General features: G+C 44.2%; 1 protein-coding gene across 2 annotated transcripts in view; it reads left to right on the forward strand.

Moving 5' to 3' along the window:
• Positions 1-27483, forward strand: part of LOC115117461 (zinc finger FYVE domain-containing protein 16-like) — a 70571-nt gene that overhangs the window by 15923 nt on the left and 27165 nt on the right. For both annotated transcript variants that reach the window (XM_065004633.1, XM_065004634.1), the window contains exons 3-4: positions 13037-15153; positions 18032-18128. In XM_065004633.1, coding sequence (XP_064860705.1) covers positions 13037-15153; positions 18032-18128 — 2214 coding nt within the window. The remainder of the gene's footprint in view (positions 1-13036; positions 15154-18031; positions 18129-27483) is intronic.

Here is a 27483-nt window from a genome sequence, read left to right on the forward strand (position 1 = left end):
CTCAATACGGGTTAGTTACTACTGTCTCAATACAGGTTAGTTACTACTGTCTCAATACAGGTTAGTTACTACTGTCTCAATACGGGTTAGTATACAGTCTCAATACAGGTTAGTGACTACTGTCTCAATACGGGTTAGTTACTACTGTCTCAATACAGGTTAGTTACTACTGTCTCAATACGGGTTAGTTTACTGTCTCAATACGGGTTAGTTACTACTGTCTCAATACGGGTTAGTTACTACTGTCTCAATACGGGTTAGTTACTACTGTCTCAATACAGGTTAGTTACTACTGTCTCAATACAGGTTAGTTACTACTGTCTCAATACAGGTTAGTTATACACGGGTTAGTTACTACTGTCTCAATACAGGTTAGTTACTACTGTCTCAATACAGGTTAGTTACTACTGTCTCAATACGGATTAGTTACTACTGTCTCAATACGGGTTAGTTACTACTGTCTCAATACAGGTTAGTTACTACTGTCTCAATACGGGTTAGTTACTACTGTCTCAATACGGGTTAGTTACTACTGTCTCAATACGGGTTAGTTACTACTGTCTCAATACGGGTTAGTTACTACTGTCTCAATACGGGTTAGTTACTACTGTCTCAATACAGGTTAGTTACTACTGTCTCAATACGGGTTAGTATACAGGTTAGGTTACGGGTTCAATACGGGTTAGTTACTACTGTCTCAATACGGGTTAGTTACTACTGTCTCAATACGGGTTAGTTACTACTGTCTCAATACGGGTTAGTTACTACTGTCTCAATACGGGTTAGTTACTACTGTCTCAATACAGGTTAGTTACTACTGTTATACAGGTTAGTTACTACTGTCTCAATACAGGTTAGTTACTACTGTCTCAATACAGGTTAGTTACTACTGTCTCAATACGTCTCAATACGGGTTAGTTACTACTGTCTCAATACGGGTTAGTTACTACTGTCTCAATACGGGTTAGTTACTACTGTCTCAATACGGGTTAGTTACTACTGTCTCAATACGGGTTAGTTACTACTGTCTCAATACGGGGTTAGTAGTGACTACTGTCTCAATACAGGTTAGTGACTACTGTCTCAATACAGGTTAGTGACTACTGTCTCAATACAGGTTAGTGACTACTGTCTCAATACAGGTTAGTTACTACTGTCTCAATACGGGTTAGTTAGGTTAGTGACTACTGTCTCAATACGGGTTAGTTACTACTGTCTCAATACAGGTTAGTTACTACTGTCTCAATACAGGTTAGTTACTACTGTCTCAATACAGGTTAGTTACTACTGTCTCAATACAGGTTAGTTACTACTGTCTCAATACGGGTTAGTTACTACTGTCTCAATACAGGTTAGTTTACTGTCTCAATACGGGTTAGTTACTACTGTCTCAATACGGGTTAGTTACTACTGTCTCAATACGGGTTAGTTACTACTGTCTCAATACGGGTTAGTTACTACTGTCTCAATACAGGTTAGTTACTACTGTCTCAATACGGGTTAGTTACTACTGTCTCAATACGGGTTAGTTACTACTGTCTCAATACAGGTTAGTTACTACTGTCTCAATACAGGTTAGTTACTACTACAGGTTAGTTACTACTGTCTCAATACGGGTTAGTTACTACTGTCTCAATACAGGTTAGTTACTACTGTCTCAATACGGGTTAGTTACTACTGTCTCAATACGGGTTAGTTACTACTGTCTCAATACGGGTTAGTTACTACTGTCTCAATACGGGTTAGTTACTACTGTCTCAATACGGGTTAGTTACTACTGTCTCAATACGGGTTAGTTACTACTGTCTCAATACGGGTTAGTTACTACTGTCTCAATACGGGTTAGTTACTACTGTCTCAATACGGGTTAGTTACTACTGTCTCAATACGGGTTAGTTACTACTGGGTTAGTTACTACTGTCTCAATACAGGTTAGTTACTACTGTCTCAATACGGGTTAGTATACAGGTTAGTGACTACTGTCTCAATACGGGTTAGTTACTACTGTCTCAATACGGGTTAGTTACTACTGTCTCAATACGGGTTAGTTACTACTGTCTCAATACGGGTTAGTTACTACTGTCTCAATACGGGTTAGTGACTACTGTCTCAATACGGGTTAGTTACTACTGTCTCAATACGGGTTAGTGACTACTGTCTCAATACAGGTTAGTTACTACTGTCTCAATACAGGTTAGTTACTACTGTCTCAATACAGGTTAGTTACTACTGTCTCAATACAGGTTAGTTACTACTGTCTCAATACGGGTTAGTTACTACTGTCTCAATACAGGTTAGTTACTACTGTCTCAATACAGGTTAGTTACTACTGTCTCAATACGGGTTAGTTACTACTGTCTCAATACAGGTTAGTTACTACTGTCTCAATACAGGTTAGTTACTACTGTCTCAATACAGGTTAGTTACTACTGTCTCAATACGGGTTAGTTACTACTGTCTCAATACAGGTTAGTTACTACTGTCTCAATACGGGTTAGTTACTACTGTCTCAATACGGGTTAGTTACTACTGTCTCAATACGGGTTAGTTACTACTGTCTCAATACGGGTTAGTTACTACTGTCTCAATACGGGTTAGTTACTACTGTCTCAATACGGGTTAGTTACTACTGTCTCAATACGGGTTAGTTACTACTGTCTCAATACGGGTTACTACTGTCTCAATACGGGTTAGTTACTACTGTCTCAATACGGGTTAGTTACTACTGTCTCAATACGGGTTAGTTACTACTGTCTCAATACGGGTTAGTTACTACTGTCTCAATACGGGTTAGTTACTACTGTCTCAATACGGGTTAGTTACTACTGTCTCAATACGGGTTAGTTACTACTGTCTCAATACGGGTTAGTTACTACTGTCTCAATACGGGTTAGTTACTACTGTCTCAATAAGGTTACTACTGTCTCAATACGGGTTAGTTACTACTGTCTCAATACGGGTTAGTTACTACTGTCTCAATACGGGTTAGTTACTACTGTCTCAATACGGGTTAGTTACTACTGTCTCAATACGGGTTAGTTACTACTGTCTCAATACGGGTTAGTTACTACTGTCTCAATACAGGTTAGTTACTACTGTCTCAATACAGGTTAGTTACTACTGTCTCAATACAGGTTAGTTACTACTGTCTCAATACGGGTTAGTATACAGGTTAGTTACTACTGTCTCAATACAGGTTAGTTACTACTGTCTCAATACAGGTTAGTTACTACTGTCTCAATACAGGTTAGTGACTACTGTCTCAATACGGGTTAGTTACTACTGGTTAGTTAGTTACTACTGTCTCAATACGGGTTAGTTACTACTGTCTCAATACAGGTTAGTTACTACTGTCTCAATACGGGTTAGTATACAGGTTAGTTACTACTGTCTCAATACGGGTTAGTTACTACTGTCTCAATACGGGTTAGTTACTACTGTCTCAATACAGGTTAGTTACTACTGTCTCAATACAGGTTAGTTACTACTGTCTCAATACGGGTTAGTTACTACTGTCTCAATACAGGTTAGTTACTACTGTCTCAATACAGGTTAGTTACTACTGTCTCAATACAGGTTAGTTACTACTGTCTCAATACAGGTTAGTTACTACTGTCTCAATACAGGTTAGTTACTACTGTCTCAATACGGATTAGTTACTACTGTCTCAATACGGGTTAGTTACTACTGTCTCAATACGGGTTAGTTACTACTGTCTCAATACGGGTTAGTTACTACTGTCTCAATACGGGTTAGTTACTACTGTCTCAATACGGGTTAGTTACTACTGTCTCAATACGGGTTAGTTACTACTGTCTCAATACAGGTTAGTGACTACTGTCTCAATACGGGTTAGTATACAGGTTAGTGACTACTGTCTCAATACGGGTTAGTTACTACTGTCTCAATACGGGTTAGTTACTACTGTCTCAATACGGGTTAGTTACTACTGTCTCAATACGGGTTAGTTACTACTGTCTCAATACGGGTTAGTTACTACTGTCTCAATACAGGTTAGTTACTACTGTCTCAATACAGGTTAGTTACTACTGTCTCAATACAGGTTAGTTACTACTGTCTCAATACAGGTTAGTGACTACTGTCTCAATACGGGTTAGTTACTACTGTCTCAATACGGGTTAGTTACTACTGTCTCAATACGGGTTAGTTACTACTGTCTCAATACGGGTAGTGACTAGTCTACTACTGTCTCAATACGGGTTAGTTACTACTGTCTCAATACGGGTTAGTTACTACTGTCTCAATACGGGTTAGTATACAGGTTAGTTACTACTGTCTCAATACGGGTTAGTTACTACTGTCTCAATACAGGTTAGTATACAGGTTAGTTACTACTGTCTCAATACGGGTTAGTTACTACTGTCTCAATACGGGTTAGTTACTACTGTCTCAATACGGGTTAGTTACTACTGTCTCAATACGGGTTAGTTACTACTGTCTCAATACGGGTTAGTTACTACTGTCTCAATACAGGTTAGTTACTACTGTCTCAATACAGGTTAGTTACAGGTTACTGTCTCAATCTCGGGTTAGTTACTACTGTCTCAATACAGGTTAGTTACTACTGTCTCAATACAGGTTAGTTACTACTGTCTCAATACGGGTTAGTTACTACTGTCTCAATACGGGTTAGTTACTACTGTCTCAATACGGGTTAGTTACTACTGTCTCAATACGGGTTAGTTACTACTGTCTCAATACGGGTTAGTTACTACTGTCTCAATACCGGTTAGTTACTACTGTCTCAATACCGGTTAGTTACTACTGTCTCAATACCGGTTAGTTACTACTGTCTCAATACCGGTTAGTTACTACTGTCTCAATACCGGTTAGTTACTACTGTCTCAATACCGGTTAGTTACTACTGTCTCAATACGGGTTAGTTACTACTGTCTCAATACGGGTTAGTTACTACTGTCTCAATACGGGTTAGTTACTACTGTCTCAATACGGGTTAGTTACTACTGTCTCAATACGGGTTAGTTACTACTGTCTCAATACGGGTTAGTTACTACTGTCTCAATACGGGTTAGTTACTACTGTCTCAATACGGGTTAGTTACTACTGTCTCAATACGGGTTAGTTACTACTGTCTCAATACGGGTTAGTATACAGGTTAGTTACTACTGTCTCAATACAGGTTAGTTACTACTGTCTCAATACGGGTTAGTTACTACTGTCTCAATACGGGTTAGTTACTACTGTCTCAATACGGGTTAGTTACTACTGTCTCAATACAGGTTAGTGACTACTGTCTCAATACGGGTTAGTGACTACTGTCTCAATACGGGTTAGTGACTACTGTCTCAATACAGGTTAGTGACTACTGTTTCAATACAGGTTAGTGACTACTGTCTCAATACAGGTTAGTTACTACTGTCTCAAAACGGGTTAGTATACAGGTTAGTGACTACTGTCTCAATACGGGTTAGTTACTACTGTCTCAATACAGGTTAGTTACTACTGTCTCAATACAGGTTAGTTACTACTGTCTCAATACGGGTTAGTATACAGGTTAGTGACTACTGTCTCAATACGGGTTAGTTACTACTGTCTCAATACGGGTTAGTTACTACTGTCTCAATACGGGTTAGTTACTACTGTCTCAATACGGGTTAGTTACTACTGTCTCAATACGGGTTAGTTACTACTGTCTCAATACAGGTTAGTTACTACTGTCTCAATACGGGTTAGTTACTACTGTCTCAATACAGGTTAGTTACTACTGTCTCAATACAGGTTAGTTACTACTGTCTCAATACAGGTTAGTTACTACTGTCTCAATACAGGTTAGTTACTACTGTCTCAATACGGGTTAGTTACTACTGTCTCAATACGGGTTAGTTACTACTGTCTCAATACGGGTTAGTTACTACTGTCTCAATACGGGTTAGTTACTACTGTCTCAATACAGGTTAGTGACTACTGTCTCAATACAGGTTAGTGACTACTGTCTCAATACAGGTTAGTTACTACTGTCTCAATACAGGTTAGTTACTACTGTCTCAATACGGGTTAGTTACTACTGTCTCAATACAGGTTAGTTACTACTGTCTCAATACAGGTTAGTTACTACTGTCTCAATACGGGTTAGTATACAGGTTAGTGACTACTGTCTCAATACGGGTTAGTTACTACTGTCTCAATACGGGTTAGTTACTACTGTCTCAATACGGGTTAGTTACTACTGTCTAATACGGGTTAGTTACTACTGTCTCAATACGGGTTAGTTACTACTGTCTCAATACGGGTTAGTTACTACTGTCTCAATACGGGTTAGTTACTACTGTCTCAATACGGGTTAGTTACTACTGTCTCAATACGGGTTAGTTACTACTGTCTCAATACGGGTTAGTTACTACTGTCTCAATACAGGTTAGTGACTACTGTCTCAATACAGGTTAGTATACAGGTTAGTTACTACTGTCTCAATACGGGTTAGTTACTACTGTCTCAATACGGGTTAGTTACTACTGTCTCAATACGGGTTAGTTACTACTGTCTCAATACGGGTTAGTTACTACTGTCTCAATACGGGTTAGTTACTACTGTCTCAATACGGGTTAGTTACTACTGTCTCAATACGGGTTAGTTACTACTGTCTCAATACGGGTTAGTTACTACTGTCTCAATACGGGTTAGTTACTACTGTCTCAATACGGGTTAGTTACTACTGTCTCAATACGGGTTAGTTACTACTGTCTCAATACAGGTTAGTGACTACTGTCTCAATACGGGTTAGTATACAGGTTAGTGACTACTGTCTCAATACGGGTTAGTTACTACTGTCTCAATACGGGTTAGTTACTACTGTCTCAATACGGGTTAGTTACTACTGTCTCAATACGGGTTAGTGACTACTGTCTCAATACGGGTTAGTGACTACTGTCTCAATACGGGTTAGTTACTACTGTCTCAATACGGGTTAGTTACTACTGTCTCAATACAGGTTAGTTACTACTGTCTCAATACAGGTTAGTTACTACTGTCTCAATACAGGTTAGTTACTACTGTCTCAATACAGGTTAGTTACTACTGTCTCAATACAGGTTAGTGACTACTGTCTCAATACAGGTTAGTTACTACTGTCTCAATACAGGTTAGTTACTACTGTCTCAATACGGATTAGTTACTACTGTCTCAATACGGGTTAGTTACTACTGTCTCAATACGGGTTAGTTACTACTGTCTCAATACGGGTTAGTTACTACTGTCTCAATACGGGTTAGTTACTACTGTCTCAATACGGGTTAGTTACTACTGTCTCAATACGGGTTAGTTACTACTGTCTCAATACGGGTTAGTTACTACTGTCTCAATACGGGTTAGTTACTACTGTCTCAATACGGGTTAGTTACTACTGTCTCAATACGGGTTAGTTACTACTGTCTCAATACGGGTTAGTTACTACTGTCTCAATACGGGTTAGTTACTACTGTCTCAATACAGGTTAGTTGACTACTGTCTCAATACGGGGTTAGTTACTACTGTCTCAATACAGGTTAGTTACTACTGTCTCAATACGGGGTTAGTTACTACTGTCTCAATACGGGTTAGTTACTACTGTCTCAATACGGGTTAGTTACTACTGTCTCAATACGGGTTAGTGTCTCAATACGGGTTACTGTCTCAATACGGGTTAGTTACTACTGTCTCAATACAGGTTAGTGACTACTGTCTCAATACAGGTTAGTTACTACTGTCTCAATACAGGTTAGTTACTACTGTCTCAATACAGGTTAGTTACTACTGTCTCAATACAGGTTAGTTACTACTGTCTCAATACAGGTTAGTGACTACTGTCTCAATACAGGTTAGTTACTACTGTCTCAATACAGGTTAGTTACTACTGTCTCAATACGGATTAGTTACTACTGTCTCAATACAGGTTAGTTACTACTGTCTCAATACGGATTAGTTACTACTGTCTCAATACAGGTTAGTTACTACTGTCTCAATACGGGTTAGTTACTACTGTCTCAATACAGGTTAGTTACTACTGTCTCAATACGGGTTAGTTACTACTGTCTCAATACGGGTTAGTTACTACTGTCTCAATACGGGTTAGTTACTACTGTCTCAATACGGGTTAGTTACTACTGTCTCAATACGGGTTAGTTACTACTGTCTCAATACGGGTTAGTTACTACTGTCTCAATACGGGTTAGTTACTACTGTCTCAATACGGGTTAGTTACTACTGTCTCAATACGGGTTAGTTACTACTGTCTCAATACAGGTTAGTTACTACTGTCTCAATACAGGTTAGTTACTACTGTCTCAATACGGGTTAGTTACTACTGTCTCAATACAGGTTAGTTACTACTGTCTCACGGGTTAGTTACAGGTTAGTTACTACTGTCTCAATACGGGTTAGTTACTACTGTCTCAATACGGGTTAGTTACTACTGTCTCAATACGGGTTAGTTACTACTGTCTCAATACGGGTTAGTTACTACTGTCTCAATACGGGTTAGTTACTACTGTCTCAATACGGGTTAGTTACTACTGTCTCAATAGGTTAGTTACTACTGTCTCAATACGGGTTAGTTACTACTGTCTCAATACGGGTTAGTTACTACTGTCTCAATACAGGTTAGTTACTACTGTCTCAATACAGGTTAGTTACTACTGTCTCAATACGGGTTAGTTACTACTGTCTCATATACAGGTTAGTTACTACTGTCTCAATACGGGTTAGTTACTACTGTCTCAATCGGGTTAGTTACTACTGTCTCACGGGTTAGTTACTACTGTCTCAATACGGGTTAGTTACTACTGTCTCAATACGGGTTAGTTACTACTGTCTCAATACGGGTTAGTTACTACTGTCTCAATACGGGTTAGTTACTACTGTCTCAATACAGGGGTTAGTTACTACTGTCTCAATACGGGTTAGTTACTACTGTCTCAATACGGGTTAGTTACTACTGTCTCAATACGGGTTAGTATACAGGTTAGTTACTACTGTCTAGGTTAGTTACTACTGTCTCAATACAGGTTAGTTACTACTGTCTCAATACAGGTTAGTTACTACTGTCTCAATACGGGTTAGTTACTACTGTCTCAATACTGTCTCAATACAGGTTAGTTACTACTGTCTCAATACAGGTTAGTTACTACTGTCTCAATAGGTTAGTTACTACTGTCTCAATACGGGTTAGTATACAGGTTAGTTACTACTGTCTCAATACAGGTTAGTTACTACTGTCTCAATACAGGTTAGTTACTACTGTCTCAATACAGGTTAGTTACTACTGTCTCAACGGGTTACAGGTTAGTTACTACTGTCTCAATACAGGTTAGTTACTACTGTCTCAATACAGGTTAGTTACTACTGTCTCAATACCGGTTAGTGACTACTGTCTCAATACGGGTTAGTATACAGGTTAGTTACTACTGTCTCAATACAGGTTAGTTACTACTGTCTCAATACAGGTTAGTTACTACTGTCTCAATACAGGTTAGTTACTACTGTCTCAATACGGGTTAGTTACTACTGTCTCAATACGGGTTAGTTACTACTGTCTCAATACGGGTTAGTTACTACTGTCTCAATACAGGTTAGTTACTACTGTCTCAATACGGGTTAGTTACTACTGTCTCAATACGGGTTAGTTACTACTGTCTCAATACATGTTAGTGACTAATGTCTCAATACGGGTTAGTGACTACTGTCTCAATACGGGTTAGTATACAGGTTAGTTACTACTGTCTCAATACAGGTTAGTTACTACTGTCTCAATACCGGTTAGTGACTACTGTCTCAATACCGGTTCGTGACTACTGTCTCAATACCGGTTAGTGACTACTGTCTCAATACGGGTTAGTATACAGGTTAGTTACTACTGTCTCAATACAGGTTAGTTACTACTGTCTCAATACAGGTTAGTTACTACTGTCTCAATAGAGGTTAGTTACTACTGTCTCAATACAGGTTAGTTACTACTGTCTCAATACGGGTTAGTATACAGGTTAGTTACTATTGTCTCAATACAGGTTAGTTACTACTGTCTCAATACAGGTTAGTTACTACTGTCTCAATACAGGTTAGTTACTACTGTCTCAATACATGTTAGTGACTAATGTCTCAATACGGGTTAGTGACTACTGTCTCAATACGGGTTAGTTACTACTGTCTCAATTCAGGTTAGTTACTACTGTCTCAATACGGGTTAGTATACAGGTTAGTTACTACTGTCTCAATACAGGTTAGTTACTACTGTCTCAATACAGGTTAGTTACTACTGTCTCAATACATGTTAGTGACTAATGTCTCAATACGGGTTAGTGACTACTGTCTCAATACGGGTTAGTGACTACTGTCTCAATACGGGTTAGTTACTACTGTCTCAATACGGGTTAGTTACTACTGTCTCAATACGGGTTAGTTACTACTGTCTCAATTCGGGTTAGTTACTACTGTCTCAATACGGGTTAGTTACTACTGTCTCAATACAGGTTAGTTACTACTGTCTCAATACGGGTTAGTGACTACTGTCTCAATACAGGTTAGTGACTACTGTCTCAATACAGGTTAGTTACTACTGTCTCAATACAGGTTAGTTACTACTGTCTCAATACAGGTTAGTTACTACTGTCTCAATACCGGTTAGTTACTACTGTCTCAATACGGGTTAGTATACAGGTTAGTTACTACTGTCTCAATACAGGTTAGTTACTACTGTCTCAATACAGGTTAGTTACTACTGTCTCAATACAGGTTAGTTACTACTGTCTCAATACAGGTTAGTTACTACTGTCTCAATACGGGTTAGTTACTACTGTCTCAATACGGGTTAGTTACTACTGTCTCAATACGGGTTAGTTACTACTGTCTCAATACGGGTTAGTTACTACTGTCTCAATACAGGTTAGTTACTACTGTCTCAATACAGGTTAGTTACTACTGTCTCAATACAGGTTAGTTACTACTGTCTCAGGTTAGTTACTACTGTCTCAATACGGGTTAGTATACAGGTTAGTTACTACTGTCTCAATACAGGTTAGTTACTACTGTCTCAATACAGGTTAGTTATTACTGTCTCAATACCGGTTAGTGACTACTGTCTCAATACGGGTTAGTATACAGGTTAGTTACTACTGTCTCAATACAGGTTAGTTACTACTGTCTCAATACAGGTTAGTTACTACTGTCTCAATACGGGTTAGTTACTACTGTCTCAATACGGGTTAGTTACTACTGTCTCAATACGGGTTAGTTACTACTGTCTCAATACGGGTTAGTTACTACTGTCTCAATAGGTTAGGTTAGGTTAGTTACTACTGTCTCAATACAGGTTAGTTACTACTGTCTCAATACAGGTTAGTTACTACTGTCTCAATACAGGTTAGTTACTACTGTCTCAATACAGGTTAGTTACTACTGTCTCAATACAGGTTAGTTACTACTGTCTCAATACAGGTTAGTTACTACTGTCTCAATACATGTTAGTGACTAATGTCTCAATACGGGTTAGTGACTACTGTCTCAATACGGGTTAGTATACAGGTTAGTTACTACTGTCTCAATACAGGTTAGTTACTACTGTCTCAATACCGGTTAGTGACTACTGTCTCAATACCGGTTCGTGACTACTGTCTCAATACCGGTTAGTGACTACTGTCTCAATACGGGTTAGTATACAGGTTAGTTACTACTGTCTCAATACAGGTTAGTTACTACTGTCTCAATACAGGTTAGTTACTACTGTCTCAATAGAGGTTAGTTACTACTGTCTCAATACAGGTTAGTTACTACTGTTAGTTAGTATACAGGTTGTCTCAATACAGGTTCAATACAGGTTAGTTACTACTGTCTCAATAGAGGTTAGTTACTACTGTCTCAATACAGGTTAGTTACTACTGTCTCAATACGGGTTAGTATACAGGTTAGTTACTATTGTCTCAATACAGGTTAGTTACTACTGTCTCAATACAGGTTAGTTACTACTGTCTCAATACATGTTAGTGACTACTGTCTCAATACGGGTTAGTGACTACTGTCTCAATACGGGTTAGTTACTACTGTCTCAATACGGGTTAGTTACTACTGTCTCAATACGGGTTAGTTACTACTGTCTCAATTCGGGTTAGTTACTACTGTCTCAATTCGGGTTAGTTACTACTGTCTCAATACAGGTTAGTTACTACTGTCTCAATACGGGTTAGTGACTACTGTCTCAATACGGGTTAGTGACTACTGTCTCAATACAGGTTAGTTACTACTGTCTCAATACAGGTTAGTTACTACTGTCTCAATACAGGTTAGTTACTACTGTCTCAATACCGGTTAGTTACTACTGTCTCAATACGGGTTAGTATACAGGTTAGTTACTACTGTCTCAATACAGGTTAGTTACTACTGTCTCAATACAGGTTAGTTACTACTGTCTCAATACAGGTTAGTTTCTACTGTCTCAATACAGGTTAGTTACTACTGTCTCAATACCGGTTAGTTACTACTGTCTCAATACGGGTTAGTTACTACTGTCTCAATACGGGTTAGTTACTACTGTCTCAATACGGGTTAGTTACTACTGTCTCAATACGGGTTAGTTACTACTGTCTCAATACGGGTTAGTTACTACTGTCTCAATACGGGTTAGTATACAGGTTAGTTACTACTGTCTCAATACGGGTTAGTGACTACTGTCTCAATACGAGTTAGTGACTACTGTCTCAATACGGGTTAGTTACTACTGTCTCAATACAGGTTAGTTACTACTGTCTCAATACAGGTTAGTATACAGGTTAGTTACTACTGTCTCAATACAGGTTAGTTACTACTGTCTCAATACAGGTTAGTTACTACTGTCTGAAAAAAATGTATTCGGTAGCATGTTTTTCATTTCTGTATGTTGAGGGAAGGTCGGAGGGGTGTAGTGTTACGTGAAAATAAATATATATATTTTTTTAAATGTGAAACTTGTGGTGTAATTTATTTGACAAATTGTCGCTCACTTGTTTTGCTAACAACAGAACTGATTAACGGATACTTTTCCCTTCCCCACAAGATGAGCATGAGTGCAGATCAGTCTCCCTGTCGCCTCCCTCACATCCCGGCCACTCTCTGGGCGCCCAGGGTTTCCTTCCGGAACCCTCCAAAGTTCCAGTTCCACACTCTCTCCCTGACCTCAACTCCCTGCACTACGGCTCTGCTTCCAGCTCCCCCGACCATCCTAGCCCCAGTTCTGTGGCGTGTGAGACCAAGGCCCGGCCCCTCACTGGGGTGGACCTGCTCTCCTCTGTAGATGGCCGGGGGTCAGCTAAGAGCTCTGCACCGCCCTGCCCAGACCGGGCCCTGAAGCCTGTGTGTGATCTGGTCAGTGACACAGGCTCAGCCCACCTCCTCCAGGCCAACAGCCACACCGCCTTCAGTAAGCTGGATGTGGCAGAGAGCCGGCTGGAGGAGGAGCTTCTGGTGGACTTCACCAGCCCCGTGGTGGCTTTGCCTAGGGAAGCCTCAGCAGGCCTGGGTCTGGGTCCTGGACATGGGAGTACTGAGGGGAGGGAGGCTCTTGGCGGGGGAGGGGAGGTGCTGCTGGGGCTGGACTCTGGTGGTTATGCTGCCTCTCTCAGTCTGCTCGATGTGATTTTGCCAGCTGCTGTGGAGAGAGCCTGTGAGCCCACAAATCCCCCCTCGCTGAGAAACTCTGAGTCTGGAGAGACGGAGGGAGAGGAGGCGGGCATAGAGGTGTCACTTATCAACTGTCAACTGGAGAACTCACCTGACCACCAGGACCAGCCTGTAGTCCTGCCTGTTGCCATGGACACCAAGACAGAGGACACTCCCACGTGTGATATCGCCACAGATGTCAGGGATGAGAGCGAGGGGTACTCTGAGCTGGCTGAAGCAGAAAGTTCTGGGAGCTGCACTGGACAGGAACCTAACTCTGAGGACTGCAGTGGCTTTGTGTCTGAGAGCCCCTCAGCCCTGTCCTGCCTGCCCATGGCCGTGTCCATGTGCAGGGCCCTGGTGGCCTCCAAGAACCCTGAAGAGGCCATGGGAGGAGGGTTAGAGGTAGCTGAGGCTGTCCCAACTGAGAACTTAGAGGCAGAGTCCCTGTCTGCATCTGAGGTGCAGGGGGAAGTCAGTCTCCCAGAGAACCCTGGGACTGTGGAGGATTGTACCAGCCCTGATTCTGCCCCTGAAGACCTCTCTGTCCAGTCCCCTAATACAGAGAGCCCAGAGATGACAACTATGCCTTTCCACCTGGCTGTCTCAGCTCCTCCCGTCTCCCAGGTCAGCTTCTCTCAAGTGGAGGTCCAGCCGGCCCCCATGTCTCCAGAGCGACCTGCGTCCCCTCCCTCAGAGCCCAGCCTAAGCCCGGTGGACCCCCCTGAGTTTGGCTTTGAGTACCTGCCGGAGAGTGACCAGGCTGGGCTGCTGGTGACGGATGAGGAGCTGGATGCTTTCCTCCGTGGGGAGGCTCAAGGTGAGGAGGACCAGGGAGTCCCTCACTGCGAGAGGCCCGGGGAGAACCTCCAGGACGAGGGCTTCTCTGAGCTCAATGGGGACCTGGAGGAGCGGCTGGTGGAGGAGGAGCTGCAGAGCTACAGCCGGAGCCGAGGGGAGGGGTTGGCCTACCAGGATAGCGACAGGACCTCGTCCGCGTCTGCAGAGGGAAGTGTGAGCTTAGCCCCCTCCATGCCCTCCCAGGACCCCAGTAGTCCCAGTAACCTCCCACCACCCTACTTTGGAGGGGCCCGACCCAAACAGCTGCACTGCCAAGCAACCAGGGCACCTCCAGCAGTAGGGGAGGACCAGGGGCCCAGTAGCCCCACAGATAGCACAGAAGCTGGGGAGGAGGTGGACCAGAGCCCCTCTCCTCCCAGCCCCAATCTTGCTCAGGACCCCTCTAAACTGGGTGTGCCCTGCCCAGGGTACTCCCCAACAGAGCCCTACGTGAGCAGTGTGGGGTACAACGAGCTGTCGGAGCCCCCACCCTACCCCGGTGAGCCTGCTGAGGAGGGGTCTGGGTCCTCAGAGGGGAGGGAGGTGGAGGATGAGAATGGGCTGGGGTGCAAGCAACCCCCCTGGGTGCCAGATTCGGAGGCTCCCAACTGTATGAACTGCTGGCAGAAGTTCACGTTCACCAGGAGGAGGCACCACTGCCGGGCCTGTGGGAAGGTACGTAGCTAGATATGTCCTTGAAGGGACTTTCTTTTACCCTAAGTCCTAGGGTCATAGTTTGCCCTATTGATAGCATTTTTGGTGTTTTGACTATATACTTTTTATATTAGGTGCATAGAAGTATAAATAACTTCTACCTCGCAACACATAATAAAGAGCTGCAACTAAACTTAAATGAGTGACAGTCACAAAGACCTTGACTATTAATGAAAAATGAAGAAATGCAATCATAAGTGGCAATAACTTGCCTGCATAATTACATATTCTGGGGACATTACCTGACTGTTACCCACTCCGTGAACTTCAATAAAGCAGCCTTACTGCGGTTTCCAATGCAGCACATTTCTGTGTTTACTTAATCAGAGGATTCAATTGTAATTGTGGATTAAAATGTGGAGCTGTGACCTAGCTGTGTTTCAGCTCATCCACTGACTCTCGTTTGATTTCGACCTATCGGTGTCCTTGTAGAGAACACTCCTTCTGTTCATATCTCCTGTTTACAAAGCAACAGAGAGCTCACACACAGTACCAGCCAAAACTTTGGACACACCTGCTCATTCAAGGGTTTTTCTTCGTTTTTTTACTATTTTCTACATTGTAGAATAATAGCGAAGACATCAAAACTATGAAATAACACGTATGGAATAATGTTGTATCCAAAAAAGTGTTAAATCAAAATATATTTGAGATTCTTCAAAGTAGCCACCCTTTGCCTTGATGACAATACTTTTGGCATTCTCTCAACTATTGTCCAACTGCCGTGTCTTTGTGAGATGCAGATTTGGTCAACGGGTGATTTCCGCATTCCAGGAGAAGCTGGTTGAGAGAATGCCAAAAGTATGCAAAGCTGTCAAAGGGTGGCTACTTTGAAGAATCTAAAATATATTTGGTTACCACATGACTCCACATGTGTTATTTCATAGTTTTGGTGTCTTCTATTGTTCTACATTGTAGAAAATAGTTACAATAAAGAAAAACCCTTGAATGAGTACGTGTCCAACCTTTTGACTGGTACTGTATGTCATACTTGATCACGTAGTATGGCATGATATAGCCTATATGCTATACCCTCCCCCGTTGCTATATATATATATATATATATAACAAGGGCTATGAGTCAGCGATTCAGGTTCCAGCTCCTCTATAGAGCTCCAACTCTCTGAAGTATGAGCCCGGGGCTAAAGCCAGAGCTAAGACCTTAACAGCCCAGTGATTAAAGCAGCATTACACAAGAGTCCCAGGGACTTTGACTCTATAGGCTTCTTACTGGAGCCCAACGGGATACAGAAGAGTAGTGTAATGTACATTACAACCTGCTTTTATTTCTACACAAGTAATTGCAATTTCCCCTGTAATTTACTTATTTTCTTTATGGGTCAGACACTTAACAAGGGATGAGTAACTTCATGTACAGTGCATTCGGAAAGTATTCCGACTCCTTCACTTGTTCCACATTTTGTAACGTTAGACTTAATCTAAAATGGAATTAATTGTTTTTTCCCCCTCATCAATCTACACACAATACCCCATAATCACAAAGTAAAAACAGTAATATAAATTTAAAAAACAACCTGAAATATCACATTTCCATAACTATTCAGACTCTTTACTCTCTATTTACTCTTTACTTTGTTGAAGTACCTTTGGCAGCGATTACAGTCTCTAGTCTTCTTGGGTATGATGCTACAAGCTTATCACACCTGTATTTGGGGAGTTTCTCACATTTGTTCTCTGCAGATCCTCTGAAGCTCTCAGGTTGAATGAGAAGCGTCCCTGAACAGCTATTTTTCGGGTCTTTCCAGAGATGTTCGATAGGATTTAATTCCGGGCTCTGGCTGGGCCACTCAAGGACATTAAGAGACTTGTCCCAAGGCCACTCCTGAGTTGTCTTGGCTGTGTGCTTAGGGTCGCTGTCCTGTGGGGTGAAGGTTCACCTTCCAAGTCTGAGGACCTGAGCACTCTGGAGCAGATTTTCATCAAGAATCTCTCTGTACTTTGCTCTCTTCATCTTTCCCTTGATCCTGACTAGTCTCCTAGTCCCTGCCGCTGTGTGAATTTTCTAGAGGAGTGGCTTCCTTCTGGCCACTACCATAAAGACCTGATTGGTGGAGTGCTTCAGAGATTGTTGTCCTTTTGGAAGGTTCTCCCATCTCCACAGAGGAACTCTGGAGCTCTGTCAGAATGACCATTGGGTTCTTGGATACCTCAAGGCCCTTCTCTCCCGATTGCTCAGTTTGTCCAGGCGGTCAGGTATAGGAAGAGTCTTGGTGGTTCCAAATTTCTTCCATTTCAGAATGATGGAGGCCACTGTGTTCTTGGGGACCTTCAATGCTGCAGAAATGTTTTGGTACCCTTCCCCAGATTTGTTCCTCGACACAATCTTGTCTCTGAACTCTATGGACAATTCCTTCGAACTCATGGCTTGGTTTTTGCTCTAAAATGTACTGTCAACTATGGGACCTTTATATAGACAGGTATGTGCCTTTCCAAATCATGTCCAATCAATTGAATTTACCACAGGTGGACTCCAATCATGTTGTAGAAACATTTCAAGGAGGGTCAATGGAAAAAGGATGCACCCGAGTTCAATTTTGAGTCTCATTGCAAAAGGTCTGAATACTTATGTAAATAAGGTGTTTATTTTGTATTTTTCATATCTTTCGAAAAAATTGCCTGTTTTTGCTTTGTGACTATGTGGTAATGTGTGTAGATTGATGAGGACAAAAATATATATTTTTTTAGAATAAGACTGTAACGTAACCAAATGTGCAAAAAGGGAAGGGTTCTTGACTGGTTTCCCGAATGCACAATGTATGGTGTAGAGGGCTGTGTTGTATAGTGTTTTATCTCTTGCCTGACGGTTGTCCTCTCACAGGTGTACTGTGCCATGTGCTGCAACAGGAAATGCAAGCTGAAGTACCTGGACAAGGAGGCCCGGGTGTGTGTCATCTGCTTCGAGACCATACACAGAAGTAAGACCGGGGGGGGTGTGTGTGTGTGTGTGTGTGTGTGTGTGTGTGTGTGTGTGTGTGTCAGTCAGAGTTTCTGATAAATACCATTTCTGTCCAAATTGTCCTGGAGAGAAAAAAAATCCCATTGCTAAAGTAAGGCTTATTATTCGTGGAAATACTGTACCAGTCGATGTGCTCCATTTTCAAAGCTAAATATATGATTTTCCCCGTGTCCAGTGTGCCCGCCAAGAGGGGATTCTCTCTTTAAAACAGAGTAAGGACCGCTTCATGATTGCACCTTCTTGACACTAGAAAAGCCTGGCCTCTACGTACTCCCCTTCGAGCCAAATACCAAAGACACGTCTTGTGGTCATCAAAATTCTAACAGTCAAATAAATACAATATTACATATGCTATCGGAAGAAGAGGAACTTAGTTGTGTTTACGAAGGTCTTACGTAGCATTAGAATCCGAAAAACAATTTAGAAGAACGTGATCGCTTATTCATTAGTTTGTTACTGTAGCTAAACGTGGGGGGAAAAGAAGACTAAAACCACCACAGTTTTAAGTGTTAAATCCATCTCAAAGATATACATTATAATTTCATTTTGGCAGGTCTTAAGAATCATTATTGAACCATGATTTTTTTTTAAAAGTTGTATCGTGTTACTAGTATTTGTTTAATGGCCTGAGCAATGCTGCTGTGAGTGCTCAGGCATTGTGCGCATGGAAAAGCATGGTTATTCTTGGAGAACATTTTGAAATCGAGCTCACCTCTTGACATCAAATGTCTGTACAGGAGGATTTGAAAAAAGTGATGGTTCCTTCCCTGTCAATTCCAAGCTGCACCAATCTCTTCATGTACAATTTCTAATATTGTCACCCATCAGACTATTAATTTAATCTGGTCTTCAGGCTAACTATTCTGAACAAAAATATAAACTCAACATGCAATAATTCCAAAGATTTTACTAAGTTACAGTAATTGAAATAAATTCGTTAGGTACTACTTTCACATGACTGGGCGAGGGCCCAGCAATGGGTGGGCATAATCCCACCCACTTGGGAGACTGGCCCACCCACTGCCTGGGCCAGCTCAACCAATCAGAATGTAGTTTTTCCCAACAATGGGTGGGCCTGGGAGGGCATAATCCCAACCACTTGGGAGACTGGCCCACCCACTGCCTGGGCCTTGCTCCCCAATCAGAATTTAGTTTTTCCCAACAAAGGGGCTTTATTACAGACAAATACTCCTCAGTTTCATCAGCTGTCCGAGTGGCTGGTATCAGACAATCGCGCAGGGGAAGAAGGCGGATGTGGAGGCCCAGGGTTGGCGTGGTTACACGTGGTCTGTCCTGGGTTGGCGTGGTTACACGTGGTCTGTCCTGGGTTGGCGTGGTTACACGTGGTCTGCGATTGTGAATCCATTTGGACGTACTGCCAAATTCTCTAAAACGTTGGAGCCGGCTTATGGTAGAGAAATTGACATTCAATTCTCTGGCAACAGCTCTGGTGTAAATTCCTGCAGTCAGCATGCCAATTGCACACTCCCTCAACTTGAGTTATGTATGAGACTAGTTTCGATATAGTTTAGGTGTGGTTTCGATGGGCCGTCCGCTGCGACTAGCAGTGAGTGAGGGTCACACGAAAAAGAAAAACCTGTTTGTGATATTAAGATTCTAACCTCTACGAGTGTTTTCTTCCAAGATATCATACACCCATGTCACAGATGTATGCGTATCTTATCTGCTATTCTACAAGACCACCATCAGATGTGTGTAGCTCAGCTGACTGCTCTGTATGGCTCTGAACCACCATTGTCTGGCTCCTCCCAGAAGAACATGAAAGGAGCCTTTGATGTCTGAAGAACACACTAGAGTATTCACAGCCTGGTGTTTGTCTCTGTAGAGTAGTTGGTAGGCCTCAGCCTAACTCAGCCCTGGGGCATATGGAACTCTATGGTGAATGATTCAAGGAAAGTATCCCAGTTTATGTTCACTCTGAACTCTAAGGTCACTTAGAAGGAATGTCAGACAAGGTCTCTCAACTATTTCAACTTGGAGTGCTTACTGAACCGAAGTAATATCCAAGAACAACTCTGAAGAAGAAGCAAAACGGACGGTGTTTTACAAGAGTTGCTATTTATGTGCCCTCCCAAAAAAACAATCGCTACTGATAAAATTTCAGATCTGCTGAGCGCAAAGTTGAATGTTGTGAAAATTCTGTTCAACTTCCTGGTCGCGTTTACTGTGAACACTGAGGCTGTACCCGCTTTTTAAGTTCGTTTTAAGTTCGTTTTAAGTGGCCAAGTGTAACGGTTTTCTAATGGTGAAGGAGAGTCGGACCAAACTGCAGCGTGTCTATTGCGATTAATCTTTAATAAACAAACGTAACACACGACAAAACACTAACACTACAAAACAATAAACGAAACGAAAACCGAAAACAGCCTATACAAGTGTCTACTAACCTCTAACAAGGACATCAAGACACACAGGACAATCACCCACACCAAACTCAAAGAATATGGCTGCCTAAATATGGTTCCCAATCAGAGACAACGAAAAACACCTGCCTCTGATTGAGAACCACTTCAGACAGCCATAGACTTATCTAGAACACCCCACTAGCTACAATCCCCCATATATACACACCACATACAAAAACCCATGCCACACCCTGGCCTGACCAAATAAATAAAGATAAACACAAAATACTTCGACCAGGGCGTGACAGAACCACCCCCCTAAGGTGCGGACTCCCGAACGCACCTCAAAACAAATAGGGAGGGTCCGGGTGGGCGTCTGTCCATGGTGGCGGTTCCGGCGCGGGACGTGGACCCCACTCAATTAATGTCTTAGTCCCCTCTCCTCGCGTCCCTGGATAGTCCACCCTTGCCGCCGACCATGGCCTAGTAGTCCTCACCCAGAAACCCACTGGATTGAGGAGCAGATCGGGACTGAGGGGCAGCTCGGGACTGAGGCAGCTCGGGACTGAGGGGAACCTCGGGAGTGAGAGAAAGCTCGGGAGTGAGAGAAAGCTCGGGAGTGAGAGAAAGCTCGGGAGTGAGAGGAAGCTCGGGAGTGAGAGGAAGCTCAGGCAGGTTGATGGATCTACCAGATCCTGGCTGGCTGGTGGTTCCGGCAGATCCTGGCTGACTGGCAGATCCTGGCTGACTGGCGGATCCTGGCTGACTAGCGGATCTGGCAGATCCTGGCTGACTGGCGTATCCTGGCTGACAAGCGGATCTGGCAGATCCTGGCTGACTGGCGGATCCTGGCTGACTAGCGGATCTGGCAGATCCTGGCTGACTGGCGGATCCTGGCTGACTGGCGGATCCTGGCTGACTGGCGGATCCTGGCTGACTAGCGGATCTGGCAGATCCTGGCTGACTGGCACTTCTGGCGGATCCTGGCAGACTGGCGGATCCTTGCTGACTGGCGGATCCTGGCACACTGGAGGATCCTGGCTGAATGGCGGATCTAACTGATCCTGGCCGACTGGCAGATCCTGGCCGACTGGCACTTCTGGCGGATCCTGGCTGACTGGTGGATCCTGGCAGACTGGCGGATCCTGGCTGAATGGCGGATCTAACTGATCCTGGCCGACTGGCAGATCTGGTGGCGCTGGGCAGACTGGCGGCACTGGTGGCGCTGGGCAGACTGGCGGCGCTGGGCAGACTGGTAGCTCAGGCGGAGCTGGGCAGACTGGCGGAGCTGGGCGGCACTGGCGGCGCTGGGCAGACGGGCGGCACTGGCGGCGCTGGGCAGACGGGTGGCTCAGACGGCGCTGGGCAGACGGGTGGCTCAGACGGCGCTGGGCAGACTGGCGGCGCTGGACAGACTGGCGGCGCTGGACAGACTGGCGGCGCTGGACAGACTGGCGGCGCTGGGCAGACTGGCGGCGCTGGGCAGACTGGCGGCGCTGGGCAGACTGGCGGCGCTGGGCAGACTGGGGGCACTGGCGGCGCTGGGCAGACTGGCGGCGCTGGGCAGACTGGCGGCGCTGGGCAGACTGGCGGCGCTGGGCAGACTGGCGACGCTGGACAGACTGGCGACGCTGGGCAGACTGGCGGCGCTGGGCAGACTGGGGGCACTGGCGGCGCTGGGCAGACTGGCGGCGCTGGGCAGACTGGCGGCGCTGGGCAGACTGGCGGCGCTGGGCAGACTGACGGCGCTGGGCAGACTGGCGGCACTGGCGGCGCTGGGCAGACTGGCGGCGCTGGCGGCGCTGGGTAGACTGGCGGCGCTGGGCAGACTGGCGGCGCTGGGCAGACTGACAGCTCTGGCTGCTTCATGCAGGCTGACAGCTCTGGCTGCGCTGAACAGACAGGAGACTCCAGCAGCGCAGGAGAGGCGAGGCGCACTGTAGGTCTGATGCGTGGTGCTGGCACTGGTGGTAATGAACCGAGGACACGCACAGGAAGCCTGGTGCGGGGAGCTGCTACCGGAGGGCTGGGGTGTGGTACTGGATAGACCGGACCGTGCAGGCGCACTGGAGCTCTTGAGCACCGAGCCTGCCCAACCTTACCTGGCTCGATGCCCACTCTAGCCCGGCCGATACGAGGAGCTGGAATATACCGCACCGGGCTATGCACCCGCACTGGGGACACCGTGCGCACCACTGCATAACAAGGTGCCTGCCCGGTCTCTCTAGCCCCCCGGTAACCACAGGAAGTTAGCGTAGGTCTCCTACCTAGCGTAGCCATACTCCCTGTGAGCCTCCCCCCAAGAAATTTTTGGGGCTGACTCTCAGGCTTCCATCCGCTCTGCCGTGCTAGTTCCTCATAATGCCGCCTCTCTGCTTTTGCTGCCTCCAGCTCGGCTTTGGGGCGACAATAATCTCCAGGCTGATCCCAGGGTCCTTTACCGTCCAGTTCCTCCTCCCATGTCCATTTCTCCAGGTGGTGCAGCCTCTCCCACTGTAGCTGCTGCTGCTCCTGCTGCTGCCTCTGTTGCCTCTTCTCCTGCTGCACCTTTGGGTGGCTACACTCCCCTGGTTTAGCCCAGGGTCCTCTCCCGTCGAGGATCTCCTCCCATGTCCAGAAATCCTTCTTACCCATCTCCTCTTTGGGCTGCTCCTGCCTGTTGACACGCTGCTTGGTCCGTTGGTGGTGGGTGATTCTGTAACGGTTTTCTAATGGTGAAGGAGAGTCGGACCAAACTGCAGCGTGTCTATTGCGATTCATCTTTAATAAACAAACGTAACACACGACAAAACACTAACACTACAAAACAATAAACGAAACGAAAACAGCCTATACAAGTGTCTACTAACCTCTAACAAGGACATCAAGACACACAGGACAATCACCCACACCAAACTCAAAGAATATGGCTGCCTAAATATGGTTCCCAATCAGAGACAACGAAAAACACCTGCCTCTGATTGAGAACCACTTCAGACAGCCATAGACTTATCTAGAACACCCCACTAGCTACAATCCCCCATATATACACACCACATACAAAAACCCATGCCACACCCTGGCTTGACCAAATAAATAAAGATAAACACAAAATACTTCGACCAGGGCGTGACACCAAGTAGGCTACTGTGGCTGTTTGATCTAGAGGTCGAACGATTATGATTTTTAAACGCCGATACCGATTATTGGAGGACCAAAAAAGTCAGATACCGATTTCCTTTTCTTTTTTAACATTTATTTATTTGTAATAATGACAATTACAACAATACTGAATGAACAATGTGACATTTATATTTTAACTTAATATAATACATCAATCAATTTAGCCTCAAATAAATAATGAAACATGTTTAATTTGGTTTAAATAATGCAAAAACAAAGTGTTGGAGAAGAACGTAAAAGTGCAATATGTGCCATGTAAGAAAGCTAACGTTTCAGTTCCTTGCTCAGAACATGAGAACATATGAAAGCTGGTGGTTCCTTTTAACATGAGTCTTCAATATTCCCAGGTAATAAGTTTTAGGTTGTAGTTATTATAGGACTATTTCCCTCTAGACCATTTGTATTTCATATACCTTCGACTATTGGATGTTCTTATAGGCACTATAGTATTGCCAGTGTAACAGTATAGCTTCCATTTCTCTCCTCACCCCTACCTGGGCTCGAACCAGGAACACATAGACAACAGCCACCCTTGAAGCATCGTTACCCATCGCTCCACAAAAGCCGCGGCCCTTGCAGAGAAAGGGGAACAACTACTTCAAGGTCTCAGAGCGAGTGACATTTGAAACGCTATTAGTGCGCCCCGCTAACTAGCTAGCCATTTTACTTCGGTTACACCAGCCTAATCTCGGGAGTTGATAGGCTTGAAGTCATAAACAGCTCAATGCTTGAAGCACAGCGAAGAGCTGCTGGCAAAACACACGAAAGTGCTGTTTGAATGAATGCTTACGAGCCTGCTGCTGCCTACCACCGCTCAGTCAGACTGCTCTATCAAATATCAAATCATAGACTTAATTATAACATAATAACACACACAAATATGAAACTTAGGTCATTAATATGGTCAAATCCGGAAACTATCATTTCGAAAACAAAACTATTCTTTCAGTGAAATACGGAACCGTTCCGTATTTTATCTAACAGGTGGCATCCTTAAGTCTAAATATTGCTGTTACATTGTACAACCTTCAATGTTATGTCATAATTATGTACAATTCTGTCATTAATTACGGTCTTTGTTAGGAATAAATGGTCTTCACACAGTTCGCAACGAGCCAGGCGGCCCAAACTGCTGCATATAACCTGACTGCTCTCCGCGTTGCCATGACGACATACACGTGGTCTGCGGTTGTGCGGCCGGTTGGACGTACTGCCAAATTCTCTAAAACTACGTTGACATGAAATTATCTGGCAACACCTCTGGTGGACATTTCTGCAGTCAGCACGCCAATTGCACGCTCCCTCAACTTGAGACATCTGTGGCATTGTGTTTTAGTTCAGTGTAGATCTACTGCAGCTCTGCTTGGTTATTCTGCACCGGTCTGTGTAGAGTATGGGCTGAGTCATGCATTTCAATGCAATAGAATCCAACTCCGTTCTGCCTACAACAAAATCTTTGTGTAGTTAGTTTTGGATACCAAGTCTTGCGTAGTTCGTTTTTGTTTGGGTAAGTTGCATTTGAAAGTGGCTAATATTGCGTTGATTCGATCACACAGTAAAGGGAAACGTTGATAGTGTTAACTAACAGGGAAAACTGTATAAAGCTGACTGAAGTTCAATCTCGTGCTTCTCTCCGTGGGCAGATATTTTTTCTGACAGTCCTAGGGGAGCTTCCTCAGCAGTCTCGGGGCTACTGCGCACCGCTCAGCTTAGAAGGAACATTGGTTGCTGTACTCTAGGAAGCATCCCAATGGACCCTGGTCAAAAGTAGTGCACTATAGAGAATGGAGTGTCATTTGGGACAGAGCCTTAGACTATCTAGAGCAGCACATGACTGATGAATAGCACTTTGTTAACTGGTAGTTGTGCTTGTTTGTGGCTTGGTCACAGTGTAGGCTAAGGAGTGGCATAAGGTCGTCTGAAAACGTCACTAGTTGTCATCCTTGTTTCCTCAATTCCTCTCAAAGCTCTCATTGGAGGAGAGGATCCAAGGTCCCTCCCTCAGACTTCATCTAATTGACCTTGCAAGGACTTGACAACTAGTGATGTTTTTAGACAGTCTAAGGGGGGAGGGGGGGGGATCTGTAAAATTAGCCAATTTATCCTTGAGATCCTTGACAACCCACTGCCCCCAAGTCATCGTCACGTCCTCAAGTTCGTCAACCCCCCACACCTCTCGTGGGCCCGGTTGTGCCTTTCCTGTACAGAGATTGAGTGTGCCCGGGATTCAAACATGCATGGCTCGAAATTCGGTCACTGGTTGAGTGTCTGTAGCAAGCTACCTAGTTTAAATGTCAACAGTACTGCCACAGCAGCACAACACTTGATTGACATCAATATTTAGTCTGGTTGGCTGATAGCCTACGCACAGCAGCACCATTTATTTCCTTATAGAATCATAGCCGTGGAACGGATGCTGGAGGTGCTGCAGCACCCCTGGTAAAATGAACTCAATATTTAGTCTGGTTGGCTGATAGCCTACGCACAGCAGCACCATTTATTTCCTTATAGAATCATAGCCGTGGAACGGATGCTGGAGGTGCTGCAGCACCCCTGGTAAAATGAACTCAATATTTAGTCTGGTTGGCTGATAGCCTACGCACAGCAGCACCATTTATTTCCTTATAGAATCATAGCCGTGGAACGGGTGCTGGAGGTGCTGCAGCACCCCTGGTCAAATGAAATACATTTGCTGAATTTGTTGAACAGGCAGCAGTAATTCTATCATTCAGAATAGCCACAGAGGATCAATAGCCTCTTTAAAAAATGTCCTAGCTGTGTGTGGGACGGGAGCCACCTGACGCAGTGAGCATGTGATGAATGCGCACACACACTGCACATTGACTCCGTCTCTGGCACGGGCACACATGTCCAGGGACAGGCTATTTCCGTCCCCTTGTCTACTGTGTGTCTTTGTGTGTGTGAGGGAAAGAAAGAAAAGGGGCCATCCACTTTGATTGGGACTGAGGGCAGGAGCAGGGTGATGCGACGCTCCATCCTTCCCTCCCCCTCCATTACTCTCCCCATTGCGCTCATCAGTATTTGGAGCAGTCAGTCTGTGAGGCTCACAGTACACCTCCCCTGCCTGCCTGGAGTCTGCAGCTAACAGCCCAGCTGGGAGAACAGCGCTAGCTTCAGTCAAGCTAGCACAGGCTAGCACCTACTGTAATATGGCTAATATACTTTGCTTCAGTTAGGCTAATACAGCCCATTTACATTCAGCCAACAAGGGCTAACGTCGGTAAGGCTAAGTAGGTTAGCGTGACCAAGGGGACCTACAGAGCTCCGAGTTTCGAGGAGTGAAAGCAAGGTAAGATGGGACGCCCTATGAATTTTTAAAAGAGAAGAACAAGAAGTCTGGTGCTTCTAGCTCACACTGGTTTATCTGTTATAATCTGATTCTGTGTATATGTTGTTGTGGTGTGCAACGCACACACACACACACTCTGGATTCATTTTATTTCTCTGATCTATATGGGCTTGTTGAGTGCTCCTAGAGGACACAGACTGCTGCGCTTTTTATGCCCTGTCATTGTCTCCTCTCAGAAAGATCAAGGTGAAACTCTTAAACTCTCTCCTCAGTCTCTCTCTCTCTTCTGTTGTGTTATTGATCTGTTGTTGTGAGTAGTGCTCTTAACCCAAGCTAATAGCCTAACTAGTGTCTGCGCTTGTGTGGCTTCATTCACGTGTGTGTGTGTGTGTGCCAGTGTGTGTGTGTGCCAGTGTGTGTGTGTGTGTGCGTATGTGTCGTGCAGGTAGTCTGACGGACTGTGTTAGCTCGGGCCT

The sequence above is a fragment of the Oncorhynchus nerka genome, linkage group LG19 (genome assembly GCF_034236695.1).
Source record: "Oncorhynchus nerka isolate Pitt River linkage group LG19, Oner_Uvic_2.0, whole genome shotgun sequence".
Taxonomy (NCBI): domain Eukaryota; kingdom Metazoa; phylum Chordata; class Actinopteri; order Salmoniformes; family Salmonidae; genus Oncorhynchus; species Oncorhynchus nerka.